Source organism: Pseudophryne corroboree, chromosome 1 (assembly GCF_028390025.1).
Source record: "Pseudophryne corroboree isolate aPseCor3 chromosome 1, aPseCor3.hap2, whole genome shotgun sequence".
NCBI lineage: Eukaryota > Metazoa > Chordata > Amphibia > Anura > Myobatrachidae > Pseudophryne > Pseudophryne corroboree.
The window spans coordinates 407,649,458-407,677,233 of record NC_086444.1 but is presented as its reverse complement, the minus strand read 5'-3'; the positions used below and the strand labels follow the sequence as shown (position 1 = coordinate 407,677,233).

The following is a 27,776-nucleotide window of genomic DNA, read 5'->3' as shown; positions in this document are numbered from 1 at the left end:
CACAATCAGCTGATTGACATGGAATGCCGAAATGACCTTCGGAAGTTCTGTCTTTGTGGAAGATGAGGTAAGGTGGTTTGCAAGACAAAGCGAGTAGAAGCAAATGCCAGTAAAAAGACCATCTTCCATATTAGTTATTTGAGGTCTACCTCCTCCAGTGTTTCAAAGAAACTAGACTGGAGGAAAGCAAGCACGAGATTCAAGTCCCAAGGTGCTGTGAGCGGCACAAGCAGAGGCTGTAGCCCTAGAACTCCTTGCAAGAAAGTCTGAACTTCAGGAAGAAACGCCAATCTGCGCTGGGAGATTGACAACGCAGAACCTTCAGGGATCCCAGACGGAGTCCGGAATCCAACCCTGCTGGAATAAAAAAAAGAATAAACCGGGACAGCCGAAAGGACCCAGTGGGAAAACTGTGACATTCGCACCAAGCCACATACAAACGCCATATGCAATATCATGGGCTGCTGTAACTGGTTTTCTAGCCCGCAACACTGTAGGAATAACAGCATCCGGAAACACATGACGGCTCAAGATGATGGCCTCAATAGCCACCCCGTTAAACGCAGTCACGGAAAATCGGGGGGAACAAAGGACCCTGTTTAACAGAATCCAACAAAGAGGCAGTGGCCACGGATCATCCAACAGAAGGGAGCGCAGGTCAGAAAACCAATCCCTCCTAGGCCAATCTGGTGGCAACAGAAGGTGGCCAATTCTCTCTTGATCTTCTTGAGAACTTGAGGAAGCATCGAAAATGGTGGAAACAGGTAGACGAGGTCCACTGCTTCTGCCTGAGGATCCCGTGCTCTGGACACGTACCAAGGAAGTTTATGAATCAGTCTGGACGCCATGAGGTCCACCTGTGGGCAACCCCACCGTCGCACTAGTGTTTCAAAAACTTCTGGGTGTAGAGCATATTCTCCTGGATGAAGACCCTGGTGACTGAGGCAGTCAGCTTCCCAACTGTCCACACCCAGAATAAAAACAGCGGAAAGAATTACATTGTTGCGTTTGGGCCAATGTAGAAAACGTGCAACTTCTTGCATTGCTGCTTGACTGCGAATACCGCCCTGTTTATTTACATAGGCAACAACAGTCGCATTGTCACCTAATGGCTAACTGAGAAAAACATGTAAAGTGTATAATGCCATCGAGATGTTGAAAAACGCATAACTAGCTACTAAAATAATATAAATTTAAGAAGAAGGGAGAAAATAAGATTTTAAACATACCGGTAAATCTTTTTCTCCTAGTCCGTAGAGGATGCTGGGGACTCCGTAAGGACCATCGGGAATAGACGGGCTCCGCAGGAGACATGGGCACTAAAAAGAACTTTAGATATGGGTGTGCACTGGCTCCTCCCTCTATGCCCCTCCTCCAGACCTCAGTTAGAGAAACTGTGCCCAGAGGAGACGGACAGTATGAGGAAAGGATTTTTGTTAATCTAAGGGCAAGATTCATACCAGCCCACACCATCCACACCGTATAACATGGAATATACGAACCAGTTAACAGTATGAAACAAAACAGCATCAGCCCGAGACTGATCAAAACTGCAACATAACCCTTATGTAAGCCAAAACTATATACAAATCTTGCAGAATTTAGTCCGCACTGGGACGGGCGCCCAGCATCCTCTACGGACTAGGAGTAAAAGATTTACCGGTAGGTTTAAAATCTTATTTTCTCTTACATCCTAGAGGATGCTGGGGACTCCGTAAGGACCATGGGGATTATACCAAAGCTCCAAAACGGGCGGGAGAGTGCGGATGACTCTGCAGCACCGATTGAGCAAACATGAGGTCCTCATCAGCTAGAGTATCAAACTTGTAGAACTTTGCAAAGGTGTTTGAACCCGACCAAGTCGCCGCTCGGCAAAGCTGTAATGCCGAGACACCTCGGGCAGCCGCCCAAGAAGAGCCCACCTTCCTAGTGGAATGGGCCTTTACTGAATTTGGTAACGGCAATCCCATTGTAGAATGAGCCTGCTGAATCGTATTACAGAACCAGCGAGCAATAGTCTGCTTAGAAGCAGGAGCGCCAACCTTGTTGGCTGCATACAGGACAAACAGTGCCTCTGTTTTCCAAACCCGAGCCGTTCTGGCTACATAAATTTTCAATGCCCTGACCAAATCAAGGTACTCGGAAATCTCCAAGTCCCGCGCAGCCACAGGCACTACAATAGGTTGGTTCATATGAAAAGAGGAAACCACCTTAGGCAAAAATTGAGGACGAGTCCGCAACTCCGCTCTATCCACATGGAAAATCAGATAGGGGCTTTTATGAGATAAAGCCGCCAACTCAGACACTCACCTTGCCGATGCCAAGGCCAACAACATGACCACTTTCCAAGTGAGATCCCATGGTGCCACAGGAGGCTGGATATGCAGCACTCCCTTCACAAAAGTCTGGACTTCTGGGAGAGAAGCCAATTCCTTCTGAAAGAAAATGGATAGGGCCGAAATCTGAACCTTAATGGAGCCTAATTTTAGGCCCAAATTCACTCCAGTCTGTAGGAAGTGAAGGAAACGGCCCAGATGGAATTCTTCCGGAGGAGAATTCCTGGACTCACACCAAGACACATACTTCCTCCATATACGATGATAATGTTTCGCTGTCACGTCCTTCCTAGCCTTTATCAGAGTAGGAATGACCTCATCCGGAATGCCCTTTTTCGCTAGGATCCGGCGTTCAACCGCCATGCAGTCAAACGCAGCCGCGGTAAGTCCTGGAACAGACAGGGCCCCTGTTGCAACAGGTCCTCTCTGAGAGGAAGAGGCCACGGATCTTCTGTGAGCATTTCCTGCAGATCCGGATACCAGGCCCTTCGAGGCCAATCTGGAACAATGAGAATTGTCTGTACTCCTCTTCGTCTTATGATTCTCAATATCTTGGAGATAAGAGGAAGAGGAGGGAACACATAGACCGACTGGAACACCCACGGTGTCACCAGGGCGTCCATTGCTACCGCCTGAGGGTCCCTTGACCTGGCGCAATATCTCGGAAGTTTCTTGTTGAGGCGTGACGCCATCATGTCTATTTGAGGCAGTCCCCACTGACTTGCAATCTCTGCAAGGACATCCTGATGAAGTCCCCACTCTCCTGGATGTAGATCGTGTCTGCTGAGGAAGTCCGCTTCCCAGTTGTCCACTCCCGGAATGAAGACTGCCGTCAGAGCGCTTACATGATTTTCCGCCCAGCGAAGAATACTGTTGGCTTCTGCCATTGCCACTCTGCTCTTTGTTCCGCCTTGACGGTTTACATGAGCCACTGCAGTGATGTTGTCTGACTGAATCAGAACCGGTAGGTAGCAAAGCAAACTCTCACCTTGACGAAGGCCGTTGTATATGGCCCTTAATTCCAGCACGTTGATGTGTAGACAAGCCTACTGGCTTGACCAGAAACCTTGGAAGTTTCTTCCCTGTGTGACTGCTCCCCACCCTCGGAGGCTCGCGTCCGTGGTTACCAGAACCCAGTCCTGAATGCCGAACCTGCGACCCTCTAGAAGGTGAGCACTCTGCAGCCACCACAGGAGAGATACCCTGGCCCTGGGGGACAGGCTGATCATCTGATGAATCTGTAGATGTGACCCGGACCACTTGTCCAGAAGGTCCCACTGAAAAGTCCTTGCATGGAACCTGCCGAATGGAATTGCCTCGTAAGACGCCACCATCTTTCCCAGAACTCGAGTGCAGTGATGTACCGACACCCTTTTTGGCTTCAAGAGGTCCCTGACCAAATTCATGAGTTCTTGGGCCTTTTCAAATCGGGAGATAAACCCTTTTCTGGTCTGTATCCAGAATCATGCCTAAGAAAGGCAAACAGGTCGTCGGAACCAACTGTGACTTCGGGATATTGAGAATCCAGCCGTGCTGCTGCAACACCCTCAGGGAAAGTGATACGCTATTCAGCAACTGCTCTCTTGATCTCGCTTTTATTAGGAGATCGTCCAAGTACGGGATAATTGTGAAACCCTGCTTGCGCAGGAGCACCATCATTTCCGCCATTACCTTGGTGAAAATCCTCGGGCCGTGGAAAGCCCAAACGGCAACGTCTGAAATTGGTAATGACAATCCTGTACAGCAAATCTCAGGAACGCCTGATGAGGCGGATATATGGGGACATGAAGGTATGCTTCCTTTATGTCCACGGATACCATATAATCCCCCCCTTCCAGGCTGGCGATGACCGCTCTGAGCGATTCCATCTTGAACTTGAACCTTTTTAAGTATAGGTTTAAGGATTTTAAATTTAAAATGGGTCTGACCGAACCGTCCGGTTTCGGGACCACAAACAGGGTTGAGTAATACCCCATCCCCTGCTGAAGCATTGGAACTTTGACCACCACTTGTTGAAGACACAATTTTTGAATTGCATTTAAAACTATCTCCCTCTCTGGGGAAGGAGCCGGTAGGGCCGATTTGAAAAACCGGCGAGGAGGCACCTCTTCGAATTCCAGCTTGTAACCCTGGGAAACAATTTCTATCGCCCAGGGATCCACCTGTGAGTGAACCCATACGTGGCTGAAAAGTCGAAGATGTGCCCCCACTGGGGCGGACTCCCTCAGCGGAGCCCCAGCGTCATGCGGTGGATTTTGTAGAGGCCGTGGAGGACTACTGCTCCTGGGAACTAGCTGTAGTTGGCAGCTTTTTCCCCGTGCCCTTACCTCTGGCAAGAAAGGAAGATCCCCGCACTCTCTTGGGTTTATGCGACCGAAAGGACTGCATCTGATAATGTGGCGTTTTCTTAGGCTGTGAGGAAACATAAGGCAAAAAAGTTGATTTACCTGCAGTAGCTATGGAAACTAGGTCCGTGAGACCTTCCCCAAACAATTCCTCACCATTGTACGGCAAAACCTCCATATGCCTCTTCGAGTCGGCATCACCCGTCCATTGTCGGGTCCATAGGGTTCGTCTAGCAGAAATCGCCATAGCGTTGGCTCTTGAACCCAGTAGGCCAACGTCTCTCTGAGCATCTCTCATATATAGGACAGCATCCTTAATATGACCCAGGGTCAATAAAATGGTTTCCTTATCCAACGTATCTATATCAGCAGATAACGTATCTGTCCACGCTGCTACAGCGCTACAAACCCAAGCCGACGCTATCGCCGGTCTGAGTAATGTACCAGTATGTGTGTAAATTGACTTCAAGGTAGACTCCTGCCTGCGATCAGCAGGATCCTTGAGGGTTTGCGGTATCTTGAGATGGCAGCGCTACCTTTTTGGATAAGCGTGTCAACGCTTTGTCCACCCTTGGGGAGGATTCCCACCGTATCCTGTCCTTAGCCGGGAAAGGATACGCCATAAGAATCCTTTTGGGAATCTGCAGTTTTTTTGTCTGGAGTTTCCCAAGCCTTTCCAAATAACTCGTTCAGCTCATGAGATGGGGGAAAGGTTACCTCAGGTTTATTTTCCTTATACATGCGCACTCTCGTGTCAGGGACAGAGGGGTCATCTGTGATATGAAACACCTCTTTTATTGCAATAATCATATAATGAATACTTTTAGCCAATTTTGGCTGCAACTTCGCATCATCATAGTCGACACTGGAGTCAGAATCCGTGTCGGTATCCGTGTCTACTACTTGGGATAGTGGGCGCTTTTGAGACCCAGAAGGTCCCTGCGACATAGTAAAAGGCAGGGCTAGACTCCCTATACATTCCCTGGACTCTGCTTTGTCCAACCTCTTGTGTAATAAATTCACATTTGCATTTAAAACATTCCACATATCCAACCAGTCAGGTGTCGGTGTTGCCGACGGAGACACCACACTCATTTGCTCTACCTCCTCCCTAGAAGAGCCTTCCGCTTCAGACATGCCGACACACGCGTACCAACACCCCACACACTCAGGGAAATCTCTAATCTAGAGACAGTTCCCCCACAAGGCCCTTAGGAGAGACAGAGAGAGAGCCAGCACACACCCAGCGCCAATGACTTTGGAAAAAATTCCCAAATAGATATAGCGCTTTTTATATATATATATTGATTGCGCCAAATTATGTCGCCGTGTTCAGCAGGGGAGAGTCCGGGGAGCCAGCTTCTCAGCGTGTGCTGTGGAGAAAATGGCGCTGGTTAGTGCTGAGGGATCAAGCTCCGCCCCCTCAGCGGCGGGCTTCGGTCCCGCTCGAATCCATTCAAAAACTGGCGGGGGATATCCATATACAGCCCACAGAGCCAATATATCTATTTTTACCAGTCCTAGAGGTGTAAATTGCTGCCCAGGGCGCCCCCCCTGCGCCCTGCACCCATCAGTGCCTGCCGTGTGTGTTCTGTGTGGGAGCAATAGCGCGCAGAGTTACCTCAGTGAAGATCTGAAGTCTTCTTATCTTCTTATACTCACCCGGCTTCTATCTTCCGGCTCTGTGAGGAGGACGGCAGCGCGGCTCCAAGACGAACGGCGAGGAGAGACCTGCGTTCCGACTCCCTCTGGAGCTAATGGTGTCCAGTAGCCTAAGAAGCAGAGCCTAGCATTTAAGTAGGTCTGCTTCTCTCTCCTCAGTCCCTCGATGCAGGGAGCCTGTTGCCAGCAGGCTCCCTGAAAAAAAAAAAAAAACCTAACAACATTTTTTCTTTCAGGAAACTCAGGAGAGCTCCCTGTAGTGCACCCAGTCTCCTCTGGGCACAGTATCAAACTGAGGTCTGGAGGAGGGGCATAGAGGGAGGAGCCAGTGCACACCCATATCTAAAGTTCTTTTTAGTGCCCATGTCTCCTGCGGAACCCGTCTATTCCCCATGGTCCTTACGGAGTCCGTAGCATCCTCTAGGACGTAAGAGAAAGATTTTATCCAATAATTTATATTCACAAATACATACATATAAGGGGAAATTCAATTATTTATTCACGCCCAAACATGACCAATCTTCCATTTAAAGTGATGGGAGATTGGGGGAGGAAGAGGAACTATTCAATTTGTGGTTTTTTTGCACTGTTCACATCCAGAAGTGCCATGTGGCTAAACCTGACTAAAGTTCTGGGTGCGTTGTGAAAAGTGCCATTTGGGTACCCAAACGGGTCATGTTTCGCACATTTCTTCTCGCATACACGGGGAACAGTGGCAGGTGCCCATTGAACAATTGAATCCCCACCCCCCTAGAGATGACCGACACGAAAGCTTCTTTCAGAGGGGAGGGATAAACAAGGACTAATTGTACATGCTACATTGTATGATGTAATAATGGTAAAATAAAAAAACAAGTAATTATTCCCATTTGTATTTTGTAAATAGCATCTACTATTTTTTTTAGATACTTCGGTATAGGACGAATGTAATTTGTATGAATGCTCTGTCAGATTTTTACCACACTGTATAATTCCTTTTAGGAGCAAGTAGCAAGGGGTACTCAGTTCCATTGGTCTAGCCCTACCTTTGCCTACCTCCAGCGTGTCTCGCGGTATTCCTCAGCCTGTGCTGGCTGTCCGCGGTTCCGGATGTCTTGCCGCCTTCCTCCTGCTGTGTCCAGCGGGCTGCGGGGCACAAATTGGTGACGTCATGCGGCACTCGTCCGGTCTCTTGGAGGGTGGTCTCTGGTTCCTCCTTGCTTCTATTGCTGGTCTCCAACGCATTTCATGCATCTGGTGCACTTTTTTCCTCGAAAAAATGCACCAGATGCATGAAATGCAGGCTGAGGAATAATGTGAGACACGCCGGAGGTAGGGAAAGGTAGGGCTAGACCAACGGAACAGAGTACCCCTTGCTACTTGCTCCTAAAAGGAGCTGCAAACACATTGTTATTAACATATTTTTTATTACAGGTGCCATACAAATATAGCGCTCAAACCCCTCGCCATTTTAAACTACCTTAAAAATAGGATTTTGGTTACCTACCGGTAAATCCTTTTCTCGTAGTCCGTAGAGGATGCTGGGGTCCATATTAGTACCATGGGGAATACACGGGTCCACCAGGAGCCATTGGCACTTTAAGAGTTTAATAGTGTGGGCTGGCTCCTCCCTCTATGCCCCTCCTACCAGACTCAGTCTAGAAACTGTGCTCGAGGAGACGACATACTTCGAGAGAAGGAATTACACAGATAGTGGCGAGATTCATACCAGCTCACACAAACATGAAAATCCGGCCAACATGCCGGAACAACTCAGCAACAGCTGAAAAAGTAAATAACGCAGAACTTACCTAGGAACCAGGTAACAGTGAACCATAAACCAATGCAGGAAAACGAAGCGCTGGGCGGGCTCCCAGCATCCTCTACGGACTACGAGAAAAGGATTTACCGGTAGGTAACCAAAATCCTATTTTCTCTTACGTTCTAGAGGATGCTGGGGTCCATATTAGTACCATGGGGATGTACCAAAGCTCCCAGTACGGGAGGGAGAGCGCGGAGGCTCCTGCAACACTGCCTGACCAAACTTGAGGTCATCAGAGGCCAAAGTATCGAACTTGTAAAACTTGGCAAACGTGTTTGACCCAGACCAAGTAGCTGCTCGGCAGGGTTGTATCGCCAAGACACCACGGGGCAGCCGCCCAGGAAGACCCCACTTTATGAGTAGAGTGGGCCTTTACGGATTTCGGACATGGCAATCCTGCCGTGGAATAAGCATGCTGGATAGTAAACCTGATCCAGCGTGAAATCGACTGCTTAGAAGCAGGACATCCAATTTTCTTTGGCTCATAGAGGACAAATAGAGAGTCACTTTTCCTATGACGAGCCGTCCTCTTCACGTAAATCTTCAAAGTCCTCATTACATCCAAGGCCTTTGAAGTAATTGAGGAGTCAGTAGCCACTGGCACCACAATAGGTTGGTTGATGTGGAAAGCAGACACAACCTTAGGTAGGAACTGTGGACGAGTCCTAAGTTCCGCCCTGTCTTCATGGAAGATCAGATAGGGGCTTTTACAAGATAAAGCCCCCAATTCCGACACGCATCGTGCAGAAGCCAAGGCCAACAATGTGACCGCCTTCCACGTGAGAAACTTGAGATCAGCCTCCTGTAGAGGCTCAAACCAAGCAGATTGTAGGAACTGCAACACCACATCAAGATCCCATGGAGCCGTAGGTGCCACAAAGGGAGGTTGGATGTGCAGAAACCCTTTCTAAAAGGTCTGAAGAACAGCCAATTGTTTTTGGAAGAAGATGGACAAAGCAGAGATCTGGACCTTGATGGAGCCCAGTCTCAGTCCCATATCCACACCTGCTTGCAGGAAAAGAAGAAAACGTCCAAGTTGAAACTTCACCGCCGGAAACTTCTTGGCCTCACACCAAGAAACATATTTCTTCCAAATGCGATGGTAATGCTTAGACGTTACCCCCTTCCTGGCCTGTATCAGGGTAGGAATGACCTCACTCGGGATACCCTTCCGAGCTAAGATCTGGCATTCAACCGTCATACCGTCAAACAAAGCCGCGGTAAATCTTGATAGGCGAACTACCCCTGCAGAAGCAGATCCTCCCGAAGAGGTAACGGCCGTGGATCTTCCAGCAGAAGATCCAGCAGCTCCACGTACCAAGCCCTCCTTGGCCAGTCCGGAGCAATGAGGATTGCCAGAACCTTTGTTCTTCTCACGAGTTGAAGAACCTTTGGTATCAGAGGAAGTGGAGGGAACACATACACCGACTTGAACACCCAAGGTGTTACCAGTGCGTCCACCGCCACTGCCTGTGGGTCTCTTGACCTGGAACAGTACCTCCGTAGCTTCTTGTTGAGGCGGGAGGCCTTCATGTCTATGTGAGGAACCCCCCACCAACCGGTTACCTCCTCGAACACCTCTGGATGGAGGCCCCACTCCCCTGGATGGAGATCAAGTCTGCTGAGGAAGTCTGCTTCCCAATTGTCTACACCCGGAATGAAGATTGCCGACATCGCCACCACGTGCCTTTCTGCCCAGATGAGGATTTTTGACACCTCTGCCATGGCAGCTCTGCACTTCGTTCCGCCTTGTCAGTATATGTAGGCCACTGTGGTCCGACTGCTCCTGAACAGCCCGATCCTGTAGAACAGGGGTGGCCAACCAGTCAGAGACAAAGAGCCAAGAAATCTTGTTAGGTACATCAAAGAGCCGACTTCGAGCCGAAGGCACACTTGCAAAAATGGGGTGTGACCTTGTGCCTGCTAGGCCACGCCCCTGGTATAAAATACATTGAAAAAGCCATATCCAACATAAAATACAATGAAAAAGCCACTTCTACATTAAATAATTGAAAAGGCCAGATCTGCATAAAATATATTGAAAAGCCAGATTCACATAATGCACTTCCGTTCCCTCCTGTGTCACTCCAGCTAGCACCCTCCTGTGTCACTCCAGCCAGCACCCTCCTGTGTCACTCCAGCCAGCACCCTCCTGTGTCACTCCAGCCAGCACCCGCCTGTGTCACTCCAGCCAGCTCCCCCATGTGTATTTGGCTCCCTCAGTTCTCAGTCTACGTAGTGCTGCTGCATGTCTGGCTGGAGTGCGGCAGTTTACATATCTCTTGTGGTGATGTGACTTTTAGTGTCGGGAGCCACATTTGAATACAGAAAGAGCCGCATGTGGCTCAAGAGCCACGCGTTGGCCACCACTGCTGTAGAAGGTGTGCTGCTTGCAGAAGGGCGGTGTAAACGGCCCTGAGTTCCAGGATGTTTATTTGGAGAAGTGACTCTTGATCCGACCATCGTCCTTGAAAGGTTTCCCCCAGAGCGACCGCTCCCCAACCTCTTAGACTTGCATCTGTGGTCAAAAGGATCCAGTCTTAAATTCCGAACCTTCGCCCTTCCAGAAGGTGTGGAAGTTGCAGCCACCAGAGGAGTGAAATCCTGGCTTTCGGAGACAGGCGTATCCTCTTGTGCATGTGTAGGTGAGAGCCCGACCACTGGTCCAAGAGGTCCAGTTGAAAAGGTCGAGCATGAAACCTGCCGTACTGCAGAGCCTCCTAGGCGGCAACCATCTTCCCCAGAAGGCGTATGCATTGATGAACCGATACTCGGGTAGGCCGTTGGACATCCCAGACCATTGTTTGAATCACCAACGCTTTCTCTGCCGGGAGAAATACCCTCTGCACTTCCGTGTCGAGGATCATTCCCAGGAAAGACAGCCGCCTTGTCGGCTCCAGATGAGACTTCGGAAGGTTCAGGATCCAACCGTGCTTCCTGAGCAGCTGTGTCGTGAGCGCGACGGACCGCAACAACCTCTCCCTGGATGAAGCCTTGATCAGGAGATCGTCCAGATACGGAATTATGTTCACCCCCTGTTTGAGGAGGAGAACCATCATCTCTGCCATCACCTTGGTGAAGATCCTTGGTGCTGTGGATAGTGATCGTCCATCAGCGCAAACCTGAGATAAGCTTGATGCGGCACCCAAATGGGAATGTGGAGGTAAGCATCCTTGATGTCCAGGGACACCAGGAACTCCCCCTCCGACAGCCCTGAAATTACAGCTCTCAGAGATTCCATCTTGAATTTTAACTCCTTGAGATAAGGGTTCAAAGACGTTAAATTTAGAATAGGCCATACCGAACCATCCAGTTTCGGTACCACAAAAAGGTTCAAATAATAATAAGAATTTACTTACCGATAATTCTATTTCTCATAGTCCGTAGTGGATGCTGGGGACTCCGTCAGGACCATGGGGAATAGCGGCTCCGCAGGAGACAGGGCACAAAAGCAAGCTTTTAGGATCACATGGTGTGTACTGACTCCTCCCCCTATGACCCTCCTCCAAGCCTCAGTTAGGTACTGTGCCCGGACGAGCGTACACAATAAGGAAGGATCTTGAATCCCGGGTAAGACTCATACCAGCCACACCAATCACACCGTACAACTTGTGATCTGAACCCAGTTAACAGTATGATAACAAAGAAGTAGCCTCTTAAAAAAGATGGCTCACAACAATAATAACCCGATTTTTGTAACAATAACTATGTACAAGTATTGCAGACAATCCGCACTTGGGATGGGCGCCCAGCATCCACTACGGACTATGAGAAATAGAATTATCGGTAAGTAAATTCTTATTTTCTCTAACGTCCTAGTGGATGCTGGGGACTCCGTCAGGACCATGGGGATTATACCAAAGCTCCCAAACGGGCGGGAGAGTGCGGATGACTCTGCAGCACCGAATGAGAGAACTCCAAGTCCTCTTTAGCCAGAGTATCAAATTTGTAAAATTTTACAAACGTGTTCTCCCCTGACCACGTAGCTGCTCGGCACAGTTGTAATGCCGAGACCCCTCGGGCAGCCGCCCAAGATGAGCCCACCTTCCTTGTGGAGTGGGCTTTTACAGTTTTAGGCTGTGGCAGGCCTGCCACAGAATGTGCAAGTTGAATTGTGCTACAGATCCAACGAGCAATCGTCTGCTTAGACGCAGGAGCACCCATCTTGTTGGGTGCATACAAGATAAACAACGAGTCAGATTTTCTGACTCCAGCTGTCCTTGAAATATATATTTTCAATGCTCTGACAACGTCCAGTAACTTGGAGTCCTCCAAGTCGCTAGTAGCCGCAGGCACCACAATAGGCTGGTTCAAGTGAAAAGCCGAAACCACCTTAGGGAGAAAATGAGGACGTGTCCGCAGTTCTGCCCTGTCCGAATGGAAAATCAGATATGGGCTTTTGTACGATAAAGCCGCCAACTCTGAAACTCTCCTGGCTGAAGCCAGGGCCAGTAGCATGGTTACTTTCCATGTAAGATACTTCAAATCTACCGATTTGAGAGGCTCAAACCAATGAGATTTGAGAAAATCCAAAACTACGTTTAGATCCCACGGTGCCACTGGAGGCACAATTGGGGGTTGTATATGTAATACACCCTTGACAAAAGTTTGTACTTCAGGCACTGAAGCCAATTCTTTCTGGAAGAAGATTGATAAGGCCGAAATTTGAACTTTAATAGAGCCCAATTTGAGACCCATAGACAATCCTGCCTGCAGGAAATGTAGGAATCGACCCAATTGAAATTCTTCCGTTGGGGCCTTCTTGGCCTCACACCACGCAACATATTTTCTCCAAATGCGGTGATAATGTTGTGCGGTCACTTCCTTCCTAGCTTTTATCAAGGTAGGAATAACTTCCTCTGGAATGCCCTTTTCTTCTAGAATCCGGCGTTCAACCGCCATGCCGTCAAACGCAGTCACGGTAAGTCTTGGAACATACAAGGTCCCTGCTGAAGCAGATCCCTTCTTAGAGGTAGAGGCCACGGATCTTCCGTGAGCATCTCTTGAAGTTCCGGATACCAAGTTCTTCTTGGCCAATCCGGAGCCACTAGTATTGTTCTTACTCCCCTTTTCCGTATAATTCTCAGTACCTTTGGTATGAGAGGCAGAGGAGGGAACACATACACTGACTGGTACACCCACGGTGTTACCAGAGCGTCCACAGCTATTGCCTGAGGGTCTCTTGACCTGGCGCAATATCTGTCCAGTTTTTTGTTGAGGCGAGACGCCATCATGTCCACCTTTGGTTTTTCCCAATGGTTCACAATCATGTGGAAAACTTCCGGATGAAGTCCCCACTCTCCCGGGTGAAGGTCGTGTCTGCTGAGGAAGTCTGCTTCCCAGTTGTCCACTCCCGGGATGAACACTGCTGACAGTGCTATGACATGATTTTCCGCCCAGCGAAGAATCCTTGCAGCTTCTGTCATTGCTCTTCTGCTTCTCGTGCCGCCTTGTCTGTTTACGTGGGCGACTGCCGTGATGTTGTCCGACTGGATCAACACCGGCTGACCCTGAAGCAGCGGTTTCGCCAAGCTTAGAGCATTGTAGATCGCTCTTAGCTCCAGTATATTTATGTGAAGAGACGTCTCCAGGTTTGACCATACCCCCTGGAAGTTTCTTCCCTGTGTGACTGCTCCCCAGCCCCGTAGGCTGGCATCCGTAGTCACCAGGACCCAGTCCTGTATGCCGAACCTGCGGCCCTCTAGCAGATGGGCACTCTGCAACCACCACAGAAGAGACAACCTTGTTCTTGGTGACAGTGTTATCCGCTGATGCATGTGCAGATGCGATCCGGACCATTTGTCCAGCAGATCCCACTGAAATATTCGTGCATGGAATCTGCCGAATGGAATTGCTTCGTAAGAAGCCACCATCTTTCCCAGGACTCTTGTGCATTGATGTACTGACAGACTTCCTGGTTTTAGGAGGTTCCTGACAAGTTCGGATAACTCCCTTGCTTTCTCCTCCGGGAGAAACACCTTTTTCTGAACCGTGTCCAGAATCATTCCCAGGAACAGCAGACGTGTTGTCGGGGACAATTGAGATTTTGGAAGATTCAAAATCCACCCGTGTTGTTGAAGCACTACTTGGGTTAGTGCTACACCGACTTCCAGCTGTTCTCTGGACTTTGCCCTTATCAGGAGATCGTCCAAGTAAGGGATAATTAATACGCCTTTTCTTCGTAGAAGAACCATCATTTCGGTCATTACCTTGGTAAAGACCCGAGGTGCCGTGGACAAACCAAACGGCAGCGTTTGAAACTGATAATGACAGTCTTGTATCACGAACCTGAGATACCCTTGGTGTGACGGGTAAATTGGGACATGCAGATAAGCATCTTTTATGTCCAGGGACACCATGAAGTCCCCTTCTTCCAGATTCGCTATCACTGCTCTTAGTGACTCCATCTTGAACTTGAATTTCTGTATGTACAGGTTCAAGGATTTCAGATTTAGAATAGGTCTTACCGAACCGTCCGGCTTCGGTACCACAAATAGTGTGGAATAATACCCCTTTCCCTGTTGTAGGAGGGGTACCTTGACTATCACCTGCTGAGAATACAGCTTGTGAATGGCTTCCAATACCGTCGCCCTTTCTGAGGGAGACGTTGGTAAAGCAGACTTTAGGAAACGGCGAGGGGGAGACCTTTCGAATTCCAACATGTAACCCTGAGATACTATCTGCAGGATCCACGGGTCCACCTGTGAGCGAGCCCACTGATTGCTGAAAATCTTTAGTCGACCCCCCACCGCTCCTGAGTCTGCTTGTAAAGCCCCAGCGTCATGCTGATGGCTTTGTAGAACCCGGGGCGGGCTTCTGGTCCTGGGCAGGGGCTGCTTGCTGCCCTCTCTTACCCTTTCCTCTGCCTCGGGGCAGATAAGACTGTCCTTTTGCCCGCTTGTTTTTATAGGAGCGAAAGGACTGCGGCTGAAAAGACGGTGTCTTTTTCTGTTGGGAGGGGGTCTGAGGTAAAAAAGTGGATTTGCCGGCAGTTGCCGTGGCCACCAGATCCGATAGACCGACCCCAAATAATTCCTCTCCTTTATATGGCAATACTTCCATATGCCTTTTGGAATCCGCATCACCTGACCACTGTCGCGTCCATAAACTTCTTCTGGCAGATATGGACATCGCACTTACTCTCGATGCCAGAGTGCAAACATCCCTCTGAGCATCTCGCATATAAAGAAACGCATCCTTTAATTGCTCTAAAGTCAATAAAATACTGTCTCTATCCAGGGTATCAATATTTTCAGTCAGGGAATCCAACCACACTACCCCAGCACTGCACATCCAGGCTGAGGCTATTGCTGGTCGGAGTATAACACCAGTATGTGTGTATATACTCTTCAGTGTAGTTTCCAGCCTCCTATCTGCTGGATCCTTGAGGGCGGCCGTATCAGGAGACGGCAACGCCACTTGTTTTGATAAACGTGTGAGCGCTTTATCCACCCTAGGGGGTGTTTCCCAGCGCGCCCTAACCTCTGGTGGGAAAGGGTATAATGCCAATAACTTCTTTGAAATTAGCAGTTTTCTATCGGGGTTAACCCACGCTTCATCACACACGTCATTCAATTCCTCTGATTCTGGAAAAGCTACAGGTAGTTTTTTCACCCCCCACATAATACCCCTTTTTGAGGTACCTGCAGTATCAGAGATCTGCAAAGCCTCCTTCATTGCCGTGATCATATAACGTGTGGCCCTATTGGAAAATACGTTTGTTTCTTCACCGTCGACACTAGATTCATCTGTGTCGGTACCTGTGTCGACTGACTGAGGTAAGGGACGTTTTACAGCCCCTGACGGTGTCTGAGACGCCTGAGCAGGTACTAACTGGTTTTCCGGCCGTCTCATTTCGTCAACTGACTTTTGTAATGTACTAACATTATCACGTAATTCCATAACTAAAGCCATCCATTCCGGTGTCGACTCCCTAGGGGGTGACATCACCATTACCGGCAATTGCTCCGCCTCCATACCAACATCGTCCTCATACATGTCGACACACACGTACCGACACACAGCAGACACACAGGGAATGCTCTTATCGAAGACAGGACCCCACTAGCCCTTTGGGGAGACAGAGGGAGAGTTTGCCAGCACACACCAAAAGCGCTATAAATGTATATAAACAACCCTAAAAGGTATTGTTTCTGCTATATGCGCTTTAAATATATAAATATCGCCAAAATGTGCCCCCCCTCTCTTTGTTACCCTGTTTCTGTAGTGCAGTGCAGGGGAGAGTCCTGGGAGCCTTCCTCACAGCGGAGTTGAGCAGGAAAATGGCGCTGTGTGCTGAGGAGAATAAGCCCCGCCCCCTTTTCGGCGGGCTTTTCTCCCGGGTTTTGAGGTATCTGGCCTGAGTTAAATACATACATATAGCCTCAATGGCTATATGTGATGTATTCCTTTGCCATAAGAAGGTATTAAATATTGCTGCCCAGGGCGCCCCCAGCAGCGCCCTGCACCCTCCGTGACCGTTCAGTGTGAAGTGTGTAGCAACAATGGCGCACAGCTGCAGTGCTGTGCGCTACCTTCATGAAGGCTGAAGAGCCTTCTGCCGCCTGTTTCCGGACCCTCGATCTTCAGCATCTGTAAGGGGGATCGGCGGCGCGGCTCCGGGACGAACCCCAGGGTGACCTGTGTTCCGACTCCCTCTGAAGCTATGTCCAGTAGCCTAAGACTCCAATCCATCCTGCACGCAGGTGAGTTGAAAATCTCTCCCCTAAGTCCCTCGATGCAGTGAGCCTGTTGCCAGCAGGACTCACTGAAAATAAAAAACCTAAAAACTTTTTCTAAGCAGCTCTTTAGGAGAGCCACCTAGATTGCACCCTGCTCGGACGGGCACAAAAACCTAACTGAGGCTTGGAGGAGGGTCATAGGGGGAGGAGCCAGTACACACCATGTGATCCTAAAAGCTTGCTTTTGTGCCCTGTCTCCTGCGGAGCCGCTATTCCCCATGGTCCTGACGGAGTCCCCAGCATCCACTAGGACGTTAGAGAAAACCCTTGTTCCGTTGCTGAAGAGGGACCTGAACAAAGACACCACCAATTTCCTGATGGCCTCCAGAAGAATTGTCCTGTCCGCCAGCAGCGCTGGTAAGCCTGACTTGAAGAAACGGTGAGGCGGGGGATCTTGAAACTCCAGTCTGTACCCCCTGGACACTATATCCAGAACCCAGGGGTCCAGACCCGACGACACCCAGACGAGGCTGAACTGCCGGAGTCTCGCCCCCACCTGACCTTCCTCCAGGCCTAGCTGTCCACCGTCATGCGGAGGACTTAGGAGTATCAGAAGCAGGCTTCTGGGTCCGGGAACCTGCGGGAGCGGGTTTCTTTCCTTTGGCACGACCACCTCTGAAGAAGGTGTTTGAAGGCTTATTCTTTCTAGGCCTTGCGGCCCGCAAGGACTGTGACGTGTTAGATGAAAAGGGATTATTCGTAGCCGGTGCAGCTGAGAAGAAGGAGACTTACCTGCGGTAGCCGTGGCAATCCACGCATCCGGCGCCTCCCCAAAGAGAGCCTGACCTTTGTACGGAAGGCCTTCCACACACTTCCTGCATTCCGCGTCCGCAGACCAGTTGCGCAGCCAGAGACCTCTGCGAGCCGAGACTGACATGGAGGAGATCCCCGCAGCCATGGAACCCAGGTCCTTCATGGAATCCACCAGGAACCCTGCAGAATCCCGAATATTACGTAAAAACAAATCAACGTCACCTTTGTCCAGCGTAGACGATTCCTGCTATAGAGTGATCGACCTGGCAATAGCTTTAGCAATCCAAGCACATGCTATAGTAGGCCGCAATATAGCCCCAGAAGCTGTGTAAATGGATTTCAGCGTAGCATCCACCTTGCGATCTGCCAGGTCCTTTAACGCGGTAGATCCCGGGACCGGTAAAACTACCTGTTTGGACAGCCTGGATACAGAGGCGTCGACTATCGGCGGGGACTCCCATCTCTTCCTATCTTCCTCTGGGAAGGGAATAGCCAGTAACACCCTCTTGGAAATCTAGAATTTATTTTCCGGAGTTTCCCATGCCTTTTCAAAGATAGCATTCAAGTCTTTGGATGCCGGGAAAGTGAGGGGGGGCTTCTTCTTATCTGTGAAGAAGGCCTCCTCCACCTGTTCCGGCACTGTGTCTGAAATGTCTAAAACATCCCTAAAGCCCAGTACCCACGGGCCGATGCAGGAGAGTGAGCGACCCGCTAGATTGGCCTGCATGCAGGCCAATCTAGCAGCAGCGATAGCGATGTGCGGGGCCGCGCATAGCTATCGCTGAGGGGGCTACACACGGAGCGATCATGCTGATATTCTAAGCAATTTAGTCAGATTGCTTAGAATATCGCTCCGTGTGTACCCCCCTTAACAGCCTCAATCATCAACTGCACCCCCTTCATCCTGCATAATTGCAAGCGCCCGTTTATGAGAATGTACCACAGCGGACCCCGAGGACCCCATACCACCATAGAGGACTGAAAGACCTGAGTGGCATGCTCAGTCCTAGCCACCCTATCAGAAATCTAAGAAATAGTCCCCCTCAGAGAGACTAACCATTCTGGCTCTCTAGCTGGGATCTGCAATCCTGATTACATGGAATGGAGTCTTCCTGGGAATACAAATCCTCTGCAGCATATGAAACAGTGTCCCTAGACATGTTGCACACACACTCAAACACCCCACAAACACACAGGGTATTATGAGGACAGAGTTCCCCCACCAAGAATAGTAGAGACACAGAGATTGGAGCCAACCCACACACAGCGCTTTTCAGGTAAAAGGAGTCCCTTCCCAGCGCTGACTGTGTCCCTTAATAGGTGACACAGCCTTTAAGCAGCCTCCCCTCCCTTCTACAGCCCCCTGGTACCGTACAGACTGCTGGAGAAAGCTCTGGAGGGACCTGGATCCAGTGAACCGTGACTGCAGGCAGGAAAAATGGCGCTGAACGCTGCTGGGTCCGCTCTGAGAAGCTCCGCCCCCTTCAATGGCGCTGTCTTCCTGCTCACATGAAGATTATACTGGCCCGGAGGAATTTGCTGACCTGGGTCCGCAGACCCCGACATGCTGAAAAAAACCAGTGTAGGGTCCGGAGCTGGCCCAGGGCGCTCCCTCCCAGCGTCGCACCAAGGTACCGCTGAGCCTTCCAGGAGTGTGGGAACAACCGCGCTCCTGACCCTGTAGCCGCCCTCTGCACACTGTCCCCCCGCTTGCAAGGGGGGACAGTGACTGACTCGTCACACTTCAGCTTCTGAGGGGGTGGCGGCTTGCTGCCGGGGTGAGCTTTCCCCTGCGGCGGGGCGCGATCATCCCCTCTGGAGCCAGCGTCCAGTCAGCGGGAGCAGTGGCTCAAGACCCTGCGGGGCGGGCACTACTCCCCGCTCCCCCCCTCCCGCTCCCCCCCTCCCCCCAGTCCCAGTCCCACGCTGCAGGGAGGCTGTCGCCAAAAGCTTCCCTGTAAAATAAAAAACCTGAAAAGAAAGATAAAATTACTCTTTACCAAGAGAACTCTGTATAGCTCCCCTAGCTGTGACCGGCTCCTCCGGGCACATTTTCTAAACTGAGTCTGGAAGGAGGGGCATAGAGGGAGGAGCCAGCCCACACTATTAAACTCTTAAAGTGCCAATGGCTCCTGGTGGACCCGTCTATTCCCCATGGTACTAATATGGACCCCAGCATCCTCTATGACGTAAGAGAAATATTGAGCTGCTTAGGTAACTTAAGCGCGGAATATATACTTTCTGTAACACTGTGTAATTATTGTTTCTGTTCTATTTATAAATCCTTAGTGTTAGCAGAATGAAAGATTGTGCAGAGATTTGCAGAGGTGTGGGCAACCTACAATAACCAAAGGTTTCACCAGATTTGATTGTGAGCAGCGCTCAGCAGCATCCTGGGAAGAAGGGGACCTCCTGAGTTTAAACTTTTTTTTTTTTTTAAATATAGTATATATATATATATATATATATATATATATATATATATATATATATATATATATTTATTTGCAGTCCATGTAAAGTTATATTAAGAATATATTATTATTAATTATTATTTATATACTGAGAACTACAGTCAGAAAATAGAGCACAGTATAAAGACTGGCAAGAGGCAAAATACTAAACAAGCAAAGACAAAACACTGGACATTTAAGAAGCATAAAACACAGAACAGCAATAAATTAAGCATAACAGATTTTTATCAAGCCATCTAAAGAGGTCAAGTGGAGATGCTGCCCACAGCGACTGAGTGTTCCCTCTAGGATATTTTGGGGCAGGGTACATTTTAATTATGAAGGGCAAAGGTTTGGACACGTTTTAAAGCTCTTGGCATACTATTAATTGTGTGGAGTAATTTGTGACAAATTAAATTTGAAATATTTAACTCTTTATTCAAACCACATGCTACTTCAAAACCCCACAGTCAACCACATCTGCCCGTTCCATGCCCATCAGATCAGCCCACATGCTCCTTTAATGCCCACAAGAACTCCTCAAATACCCCTTTAATGCCCCTCAGACCTCCCTACATACAATCAGAAAACTTCACACAGCCTTAAAAAGCCACTCAGACTACCCAAATGCCTGTTCTAAACCCCTCACAACTCCTGCATTCTCTTCAAAATCCATCAGACAACCCCACATGGCCATTCAATGCTGCATAACATAAGTGGACAAACCTGTGCATAGTGAGAGTGAGAAAAACACTGGCCACCAGAGTGGAAATGAGACTACATGCAGAGAGAATCAGAGGTGCAATCAGCAGGCTTATGCAGGGATGTGCACAGCCAGAACACCTGCTCAAAGCACATCTAACAGCGGACCTTGAGGCTCTCACTCCATGCCAAGTAGGGAGGCCAATCCCGGGCCGTTTTTTCAATCCCGGGATTCGGGATTGAAAAACGGTCAATCCCGGGATTGCAGTAGGGACCAGTGAAAGATGTAGGGAGCAGCGCTGGAGGGAGGGTGTAGGTAGCGGTGCGGGAGGTAGGGAGGGGGTAGGCATAGGCGTGCGCAGACACTGACAGGCGGGTGCCGCTCCGGACTCCCCCCTTCCCCCTCCCCCTCCACGGCATTATAGTGTTCTCTCACCTCCCCTGTCCTGGATATAGACTGCTCAACTAGGTGGCCCAGGTAAGCAGTCTATGTCCAGGACAGGTGAGAGAACACTATAATGCCGTGACGTGGAGGGGGGGGGGGGAGTCCGGAGCGGCATCCACCTGTCAGTGTCTGCGCACACCTATGGGGGTAGGTAGCGGTGCGGGAGGGTGGGTGTAGGTAGTGGTGCGGGAGGGAGGGTGTAGGTAGCGGCGCGGGAGGGAGATTGGGTGGGTGTAGGTAATAACACTTACTATTAGGCGGGCGGCCGCCATGGACACACTGAACACGGCGGCATTTCAAATGAAGTGCCGGCCGCCAGCCAACCAGAGCTGGCGGACCGGCAGCCAATCAGGGAAGCTGCCGCAGCAGTCGCTCCTGATTGGCTGCCGCTGCTGCGGCAGCTTCCCTGCTTGGCTGCCGGTCCGCCAGCTCTGATTGGCTGGCGGCCGGCGCTTCATTTGAAATGCCGCCGCGTTCAGCGTGTCCATGGCTGTCGCGGCCGCCTGAAAGTAAGTGTTATTACTTACACCCACCCGCCCTCCCGCGCCGCTTCCAACCCTCCATCACATGCGCACTCTAATCCCTTGAATCACGGGATTGGAGGCTCCAATCCCGGGATTCAAATCCCGGCATTTTTGGGCCCAAATCCCGGGATCCCGCCGATCCCGATCCCGGGATTGGCCTCCCTAATGCCAAGTCCCCCCGCAGATACTGGCTTTATGAGGCAGGTAACAGCAGTGTCAGTATAAATGACGATTATTCAATCAGTACAGCGTACTGGAAAAGGGCAGGGAGCATTTTTACAATTACAAAACTGGTAGTGTGTGAACACTACAACCAATAAAATCCTACTGTGGCCAACATTACTCTAGTATTCTGTCCTTTGTACAAGGCTTGACAAATGTCCCCTAAAATAAAAATAAAGACAAATTTTCAATTACATTGGTGCACATATTTGTAACAGACAAAAAAAAGAGAAGCAGAGAGGATCATTCACATTCAAAATGCAGGGGTGAGGCCGATACAAAAAGGGGTAACAGAATGGGCGATTCAATTCTGCACGGTGGACATGATGTGTTCCAGAACGGCACATAACCAATTCTGCCTCAGATCCCATAGCGGTGCACAAGAAAATTAGTGCAGTTGGGCTACCATAATAAATGGTAATCTTGTACTTTTTGGGCCAGGCTTTCATGAAAGGGACCTTCCCAATTATTATTATTATTATTATTATTATTTTTTTTTTTTCAAATTTCAAACCCAAAATGGTTCAAATTTTAAATGAAAGGAAAGCGACGTTCAAATTTGTAAAAGTTGCTTTTAAAAATTAACAGTTTCTCACCCGTTAAATTAACTTGTTTATGGCCATTAACCTGTAGAATCCAGGAAAAGTTCACGGACCTATGAGTTAACGCGATGGTGGCACCCGAAAAACAGGTAAGTTATAGAGAATTTAGGGGGTAAATCAGACCTGATCGCTGCTGTGCGTTTTCGCATAGCGGGTGACCAGATCTGAACTGCACATGCACCACAATGTGCCAGCGTGTCGCACAACAGCACAGGGCATCGGTGACTAGCGACGGGATGGTGCAAAAAAACCGATTGCAAGGTGATTGACAGGAAGTGGCCGATTGTGGGTGTCAACTGACCGTTTTACAGGAGTATCCAGAAAACCAGGCGGGTTCATGCGTTTGGAGGGAGGGTGTCTGACATCAGCTCCGGCCCCGATCCCCAGGAATCCATCGCAGCGGCTGAGTAAGTCCTGGGCTGCGCAGAGACTGCACAAACTGATGTTTGTGCAGCTCTGCTAAAGAATCGAACGCACACTTGTACAGGCTTTACCCCTCCCCCTGTAGGCGGTGACTATCTGATCGCAGGGATGCAAAAAACACCCTAGCGATTAAGTCTGAATTACCCCCTTAGTTTCTAGACTCCTTAGATTCCCCCCACAAATAAAATCTCTGTTAAGTGCAGATTGTGGGCTGCCTTCAGGGCTAACTGAATAGCAATTACCCCATGGTAAATTACCTGGGGTAATTGAATTCCCCCTTAACTTTGTGCAAAGGTAAATAAAAGATGGTTTTGTAAGGGACCCCTTCTGTCTAACTGTAATACCAGTGTTCCAATTTGATTCAAATTGTTGAATAAATATAGTATTTTGTTAATAAGAAGCTTGAGCACAAACAGAAATACAATAATTTAAGCTAACTGTAGAATTAGGGCGTCACTGTTTTTACATCCTCACTAAATGTAACACAGAGCACTATGTACTCCAACCATCACATACATATGTTGGTGATATACTGTATATTACAGATTACCCACATTTTATCAATATGACAGTATCGGCAGTAAAAAGCTCTTAAGACCAGTACCCACGGGCCGATGCAGGAGAGATGTGTGCTGAGCGAACCGCTCAGCACAGCGCGATCTGTGCTGAGCGTGTGCGGGGGGAGACGGGGGGGCCGCTCATTTCACCCAGCGGGTGAAGTGAGCGACCCGCTAGATTGGCCTGCATGCAGGCCAATCTAGCAGCAGCGATAGCGATGTGCGGGGCCGCGCATCGCTATCGCTGAAGGGGCTACACACGGAGCGATCATGCTGATATTCTAAGCAATCTAGTCAGATTGCTTAGAATATCGCTCCGTGAGTACCCCCCTTAACAATTTGGTCACATTCACTTCCAGAGCAGCATGAAGTCCGTGTTCGGCGACCATGCAAGATGCCTGCTGAACTCTGATTTTTTTTAAAAGGGCAATTATGTACAAGGCATGGTTTAGGTACATAACTGGTCCTTTAAAAAAAAAAAAAGTCAGACTTTGGACAGCATCCTGCGCACGGCTGTCGAACTCGGACTTCATTACATTCCAGCCACATTCTGCATTCCATATTAAAAATACTTAACAAAAACTACACTCTCACCTTACCCGAACACTAGCCTCATTTATGTAAATGTATCCTATACATATCTGTATACAACCATGTGAAAAGAGAGTACACCCTCGTTGAAAATATGTCTGTTTACCAGATCCTAAAATTTTATACAGCTAATGATATATTATTCCTCATGTGAAAAATAACCCATAACACTTTTTCTTTGTAGTTATGTATACAGCTAAAAACAAAAGACAACATCAAGCGACATCAGAACTTTTGGCAGGTTGGTATGGAGCATGTGGTCGTAATTGCCCCATGCCAAGGAGAAGTGGCATCTGCAGTGAATAGGTATTTACAAATGAGGAACACTGCGTACAGTTGGCAATCTTCCTAGGAGTGGGAGTCCCAGTAAGATTAGGGCTTTTCATGCTCTTCAAAACGGCAAAGAACCCAAATGCTACATCCAGGGGTCTGAATAATTCTGTCAATGTGCGAAACATTACACATGTTATGGCGAGTACACACGGTGAGATTCTTGCTATGCCCGATTTTTACTTTGCGATTCCCCTGAACTCCGCGGAGCCCAGCACCACCGATTTTGACTAACTTTTCTTGAGATATGGACTACAGTATGTGTGCTTACGATTTTGGCTTATGTGAGATTTTGGCTTATGTGAGATATAATTGACATGTGAGATGAACTAGATAGTACACTGATCTAGCAAGGATTGACTTGCCTGCACAGTCTATCTTTTCTTGCGATACCGGCCTGGCGGGACCGCGAAACGGGATCGAATCAGGATCGCAAGTGGCATAACACCTTGCGATTTGCACTAACTTTTCTTGCGATTTTGACTATATAGCCAAAATCGAAAGAAAAAATCTCACCGTCAATACAAACCCTTAGGTCTACAATAAAAAAACTACCAAAAAACAAACAAAAACACACAAACACGGCAACTTAGGTATACAAAATTTTATCTGAACAAAACATTTATTCTTGAATGACAAGCAATCATAAAACTGATTTTTGTTTTTTAATGTCAAATACCATGATTGGCGAACTAAGGGGAGGCAACAGAAATTTTGGGGTACACTCATGTTTCTTGGGCCCTATGATGGTACATTCTTAGAGGCTCATTTAACAAACAATACTGCCAAAGGTAATTCTACTAGCTACCAAATCACGGAGTGTGCTTACTTTTCCACACACAGTTTCCTCATTTTTATTCATTTGTTTGATGAATAAATCAGGGCAGCCATTAGGGGTTATTTATCCGGTGAGATTTGATTTTTTTTTTTACTTTGCAAAAACTAGACAATTATTAATGATGTCCTGATACACAGATTTTAGAGATTACATCCTTTCTTTCTCACATGATTGTAGGTTTTTGCAAACTATTTAAAAAGTCTCCTAGGTGCTTACAGGTAAATGAGCACTTTGTATAATCACTGAATATTTGTCTTTTCACCACTAAATACACTGGTTGCTTTCTGTATAGTTAAACAAGCAGTGATTCCATTTAAAATCCAATTGAGTTCAAATGGATATATACCAAGAACATAGCCATCCAGCTAGGATCTGATGGGACCACCAGCAACTGGCAGGAGATACACCTGGGTGCCTAGTGCAGGGGCCACAATACAAGGCGATAATGTGCGCCGCTGAGTGGCATGCAGGACAGGGGGGATGTCCCTACTCTTGCCCATCGCTATAGTGACACAGATAATACAGGAGACATCTGTGCTGCTGGCACACTGCCCCCTGAGAGCGTCTCCTTCAGCTGCGGCCTATGCAGCCTCCACCTTCCCCCGCTCTTTCCTGCGCCGCTGCCGGGGGAGGACCAGGGTGGGATTTCTCACCTCGCTGGTGCTGGCCGAGGAGGCGGCGCTGGGGGTCGGGGATCGCTGTAGGGTCACCAGAGCCATCGCTGTCGGTTCTCCGGTAACCGGTGGCTGGTGTCGGGCTCAAAGGCTGCCGTCCCCGGGGGGTAGTCAGAATTCACAGCCAGGTGCGGTCAGCGCCTGATCTAGGGTCCGGTTCCGGCCACTGCATGTCACGGGACGCACCGGGATCCTGTATCCGCTAATCCACGCCGCTGCGCCGTGCCACCATGTCCGAGGCAGATCTGCGCCTGTGCCGTCCCGTACAGCAGCTGTGATTGCGGGGCCGGAGCCCTGTGTGCGCTGCTGCCTGACCCGAGCCTGATGTTCGATCTCCGCGGTGATCCCTGCTGATCCCGAGCTCCTCCTACCGGGGAGGTGGATCGTGAAACGTGTTGGAGGTGCTGTAGTCAGATTCAGGACCAAAGCCAACATCATCTTAGCTAGCAATGATGCCCAAGCTGTTCCTCTGGTCCCAAGCCTCCTATACCGCTATCCTCCAATCCCACTGTCTTCCTATCACATTATCCCTCTCCTTGGGCCACTATCCTCTTATTCCAACATCCTACCAATGCATTCCACTATAGGAGCATAGAGGATAGTAAATTAGGAGGATTGTGGAATAAGAGGGCTGTGGGAGAGGAGAACTTGGGACAGGAGGATGGTGAGATATAGTGGAATAAAAGGATATGATGGTGAAATAAGAGTACAGTGGGGCAGGAGGAAAGTGCACTCTACTCTTATTGCACTCCTCTGAGGGGTCTATTCACGTAGCAGTGAAAAACCCTTAATCAGTGATAACAGGGGTTTTCACTGATTCATCACATTCAGAGAAGGGGTTACAGTGGAGAAATCTCAGATTCTCCAGTGGTGCCCCTGATTAATGTAGATATGGTTTCCCCATACGGTAGTATGGGGAGAGCGATTCAGATAAGCACGGAAAGCTCATCTCAGAAGCGAAGCTCAACTATCTTAGGATGGTGTAATGAAGCTTCTGATCCAAGAAAAGCAGAGAAGACTGCTGTATCCATGCCTTCTCCCTGTTCTCCCCCTTCTCTGACTCCCAATCAGAGGTGCCCAGGGAGAAAGAAATCTTTCCATGAACCCTGTGTGACCGGGACACTGACAGTAGAGGTTCCCAGAGAGTTCATATGATACCCCTTTCAGACTGCCTGAGGCGGGTCGCACCCGGAAGCCTGACACGGGAGCTTCCAGCGTGCGACCTGCCTCAGGCCCCCCACTGTCGCTGACTGCAACCCGGCATATTGCCGGTTTGGTGACGTCAGCGGTGACGCAGCGGGGGCGGCGCTTGGAGATCACATGATCTCCAAGCACTGCCCGTACACAGAGAGTGAACGGTAAATGGGTCGCATCGACCTGGCTCCCTTTCACACTGCACAGTAAGCTGGGTTGAACACTCGACCCGGTATTTCAACCCTGGCACCTCTGACTGCACATGAACACGGGTTATGCGCGCTCATGTGCCAATAACCATGTTCAGAGGTGGCAGTCTGAAAGGGGTATGAGTGAGATGACCCAGCATATGCTGGATCACCTCACTCTGCTGCTTGCCCGGTGCCCCTACTGCTGGCTCACTCTGCCCCCAGCCCCACCGTCGATCTGACCTTTATATATAATACCCCTTTCACACCGCCAATGCCAGATCCCACCTGGGAATTGGAAACGGATCCTTCCCGGGTGGGATCCGGCATTGGACACTACTGCTGGCTTCCCCGACCCGGCAATATGCCGGGCGGGTTGCTATAGCGGCGGGGGG

At 49.2% G+C, this 27,776-nt stretch overlaps 1 protein-coding gene across 1 annotated transcript in view; it reads right to left on the bottom strand.

Moving 5' to 3' along the window:
- SSH1 (slingshot protein phosphatase 1) overlaps nucleotides 1-26,399 on the bottom strand; it is a 215,078-nt gene extending 188,679 nt beyond the window's left edge. The window contains exon 1 of the mRNA XM_063913267.1: nucleotides 25,979-26,399. Coding sequence (XP_063769337.1) covers nucleotides 25,979-26,044 — 66 coding nt within the window. The 5' untranslated portion in view covers nucleotides 26,045-26,399. The remainder of the gene's footprint in view (nucleotides 1-25,978) is intronic.
- Between the last annotated feature and the right edge of the window lie 1,377 nt (nucleotides 26,400-27,776).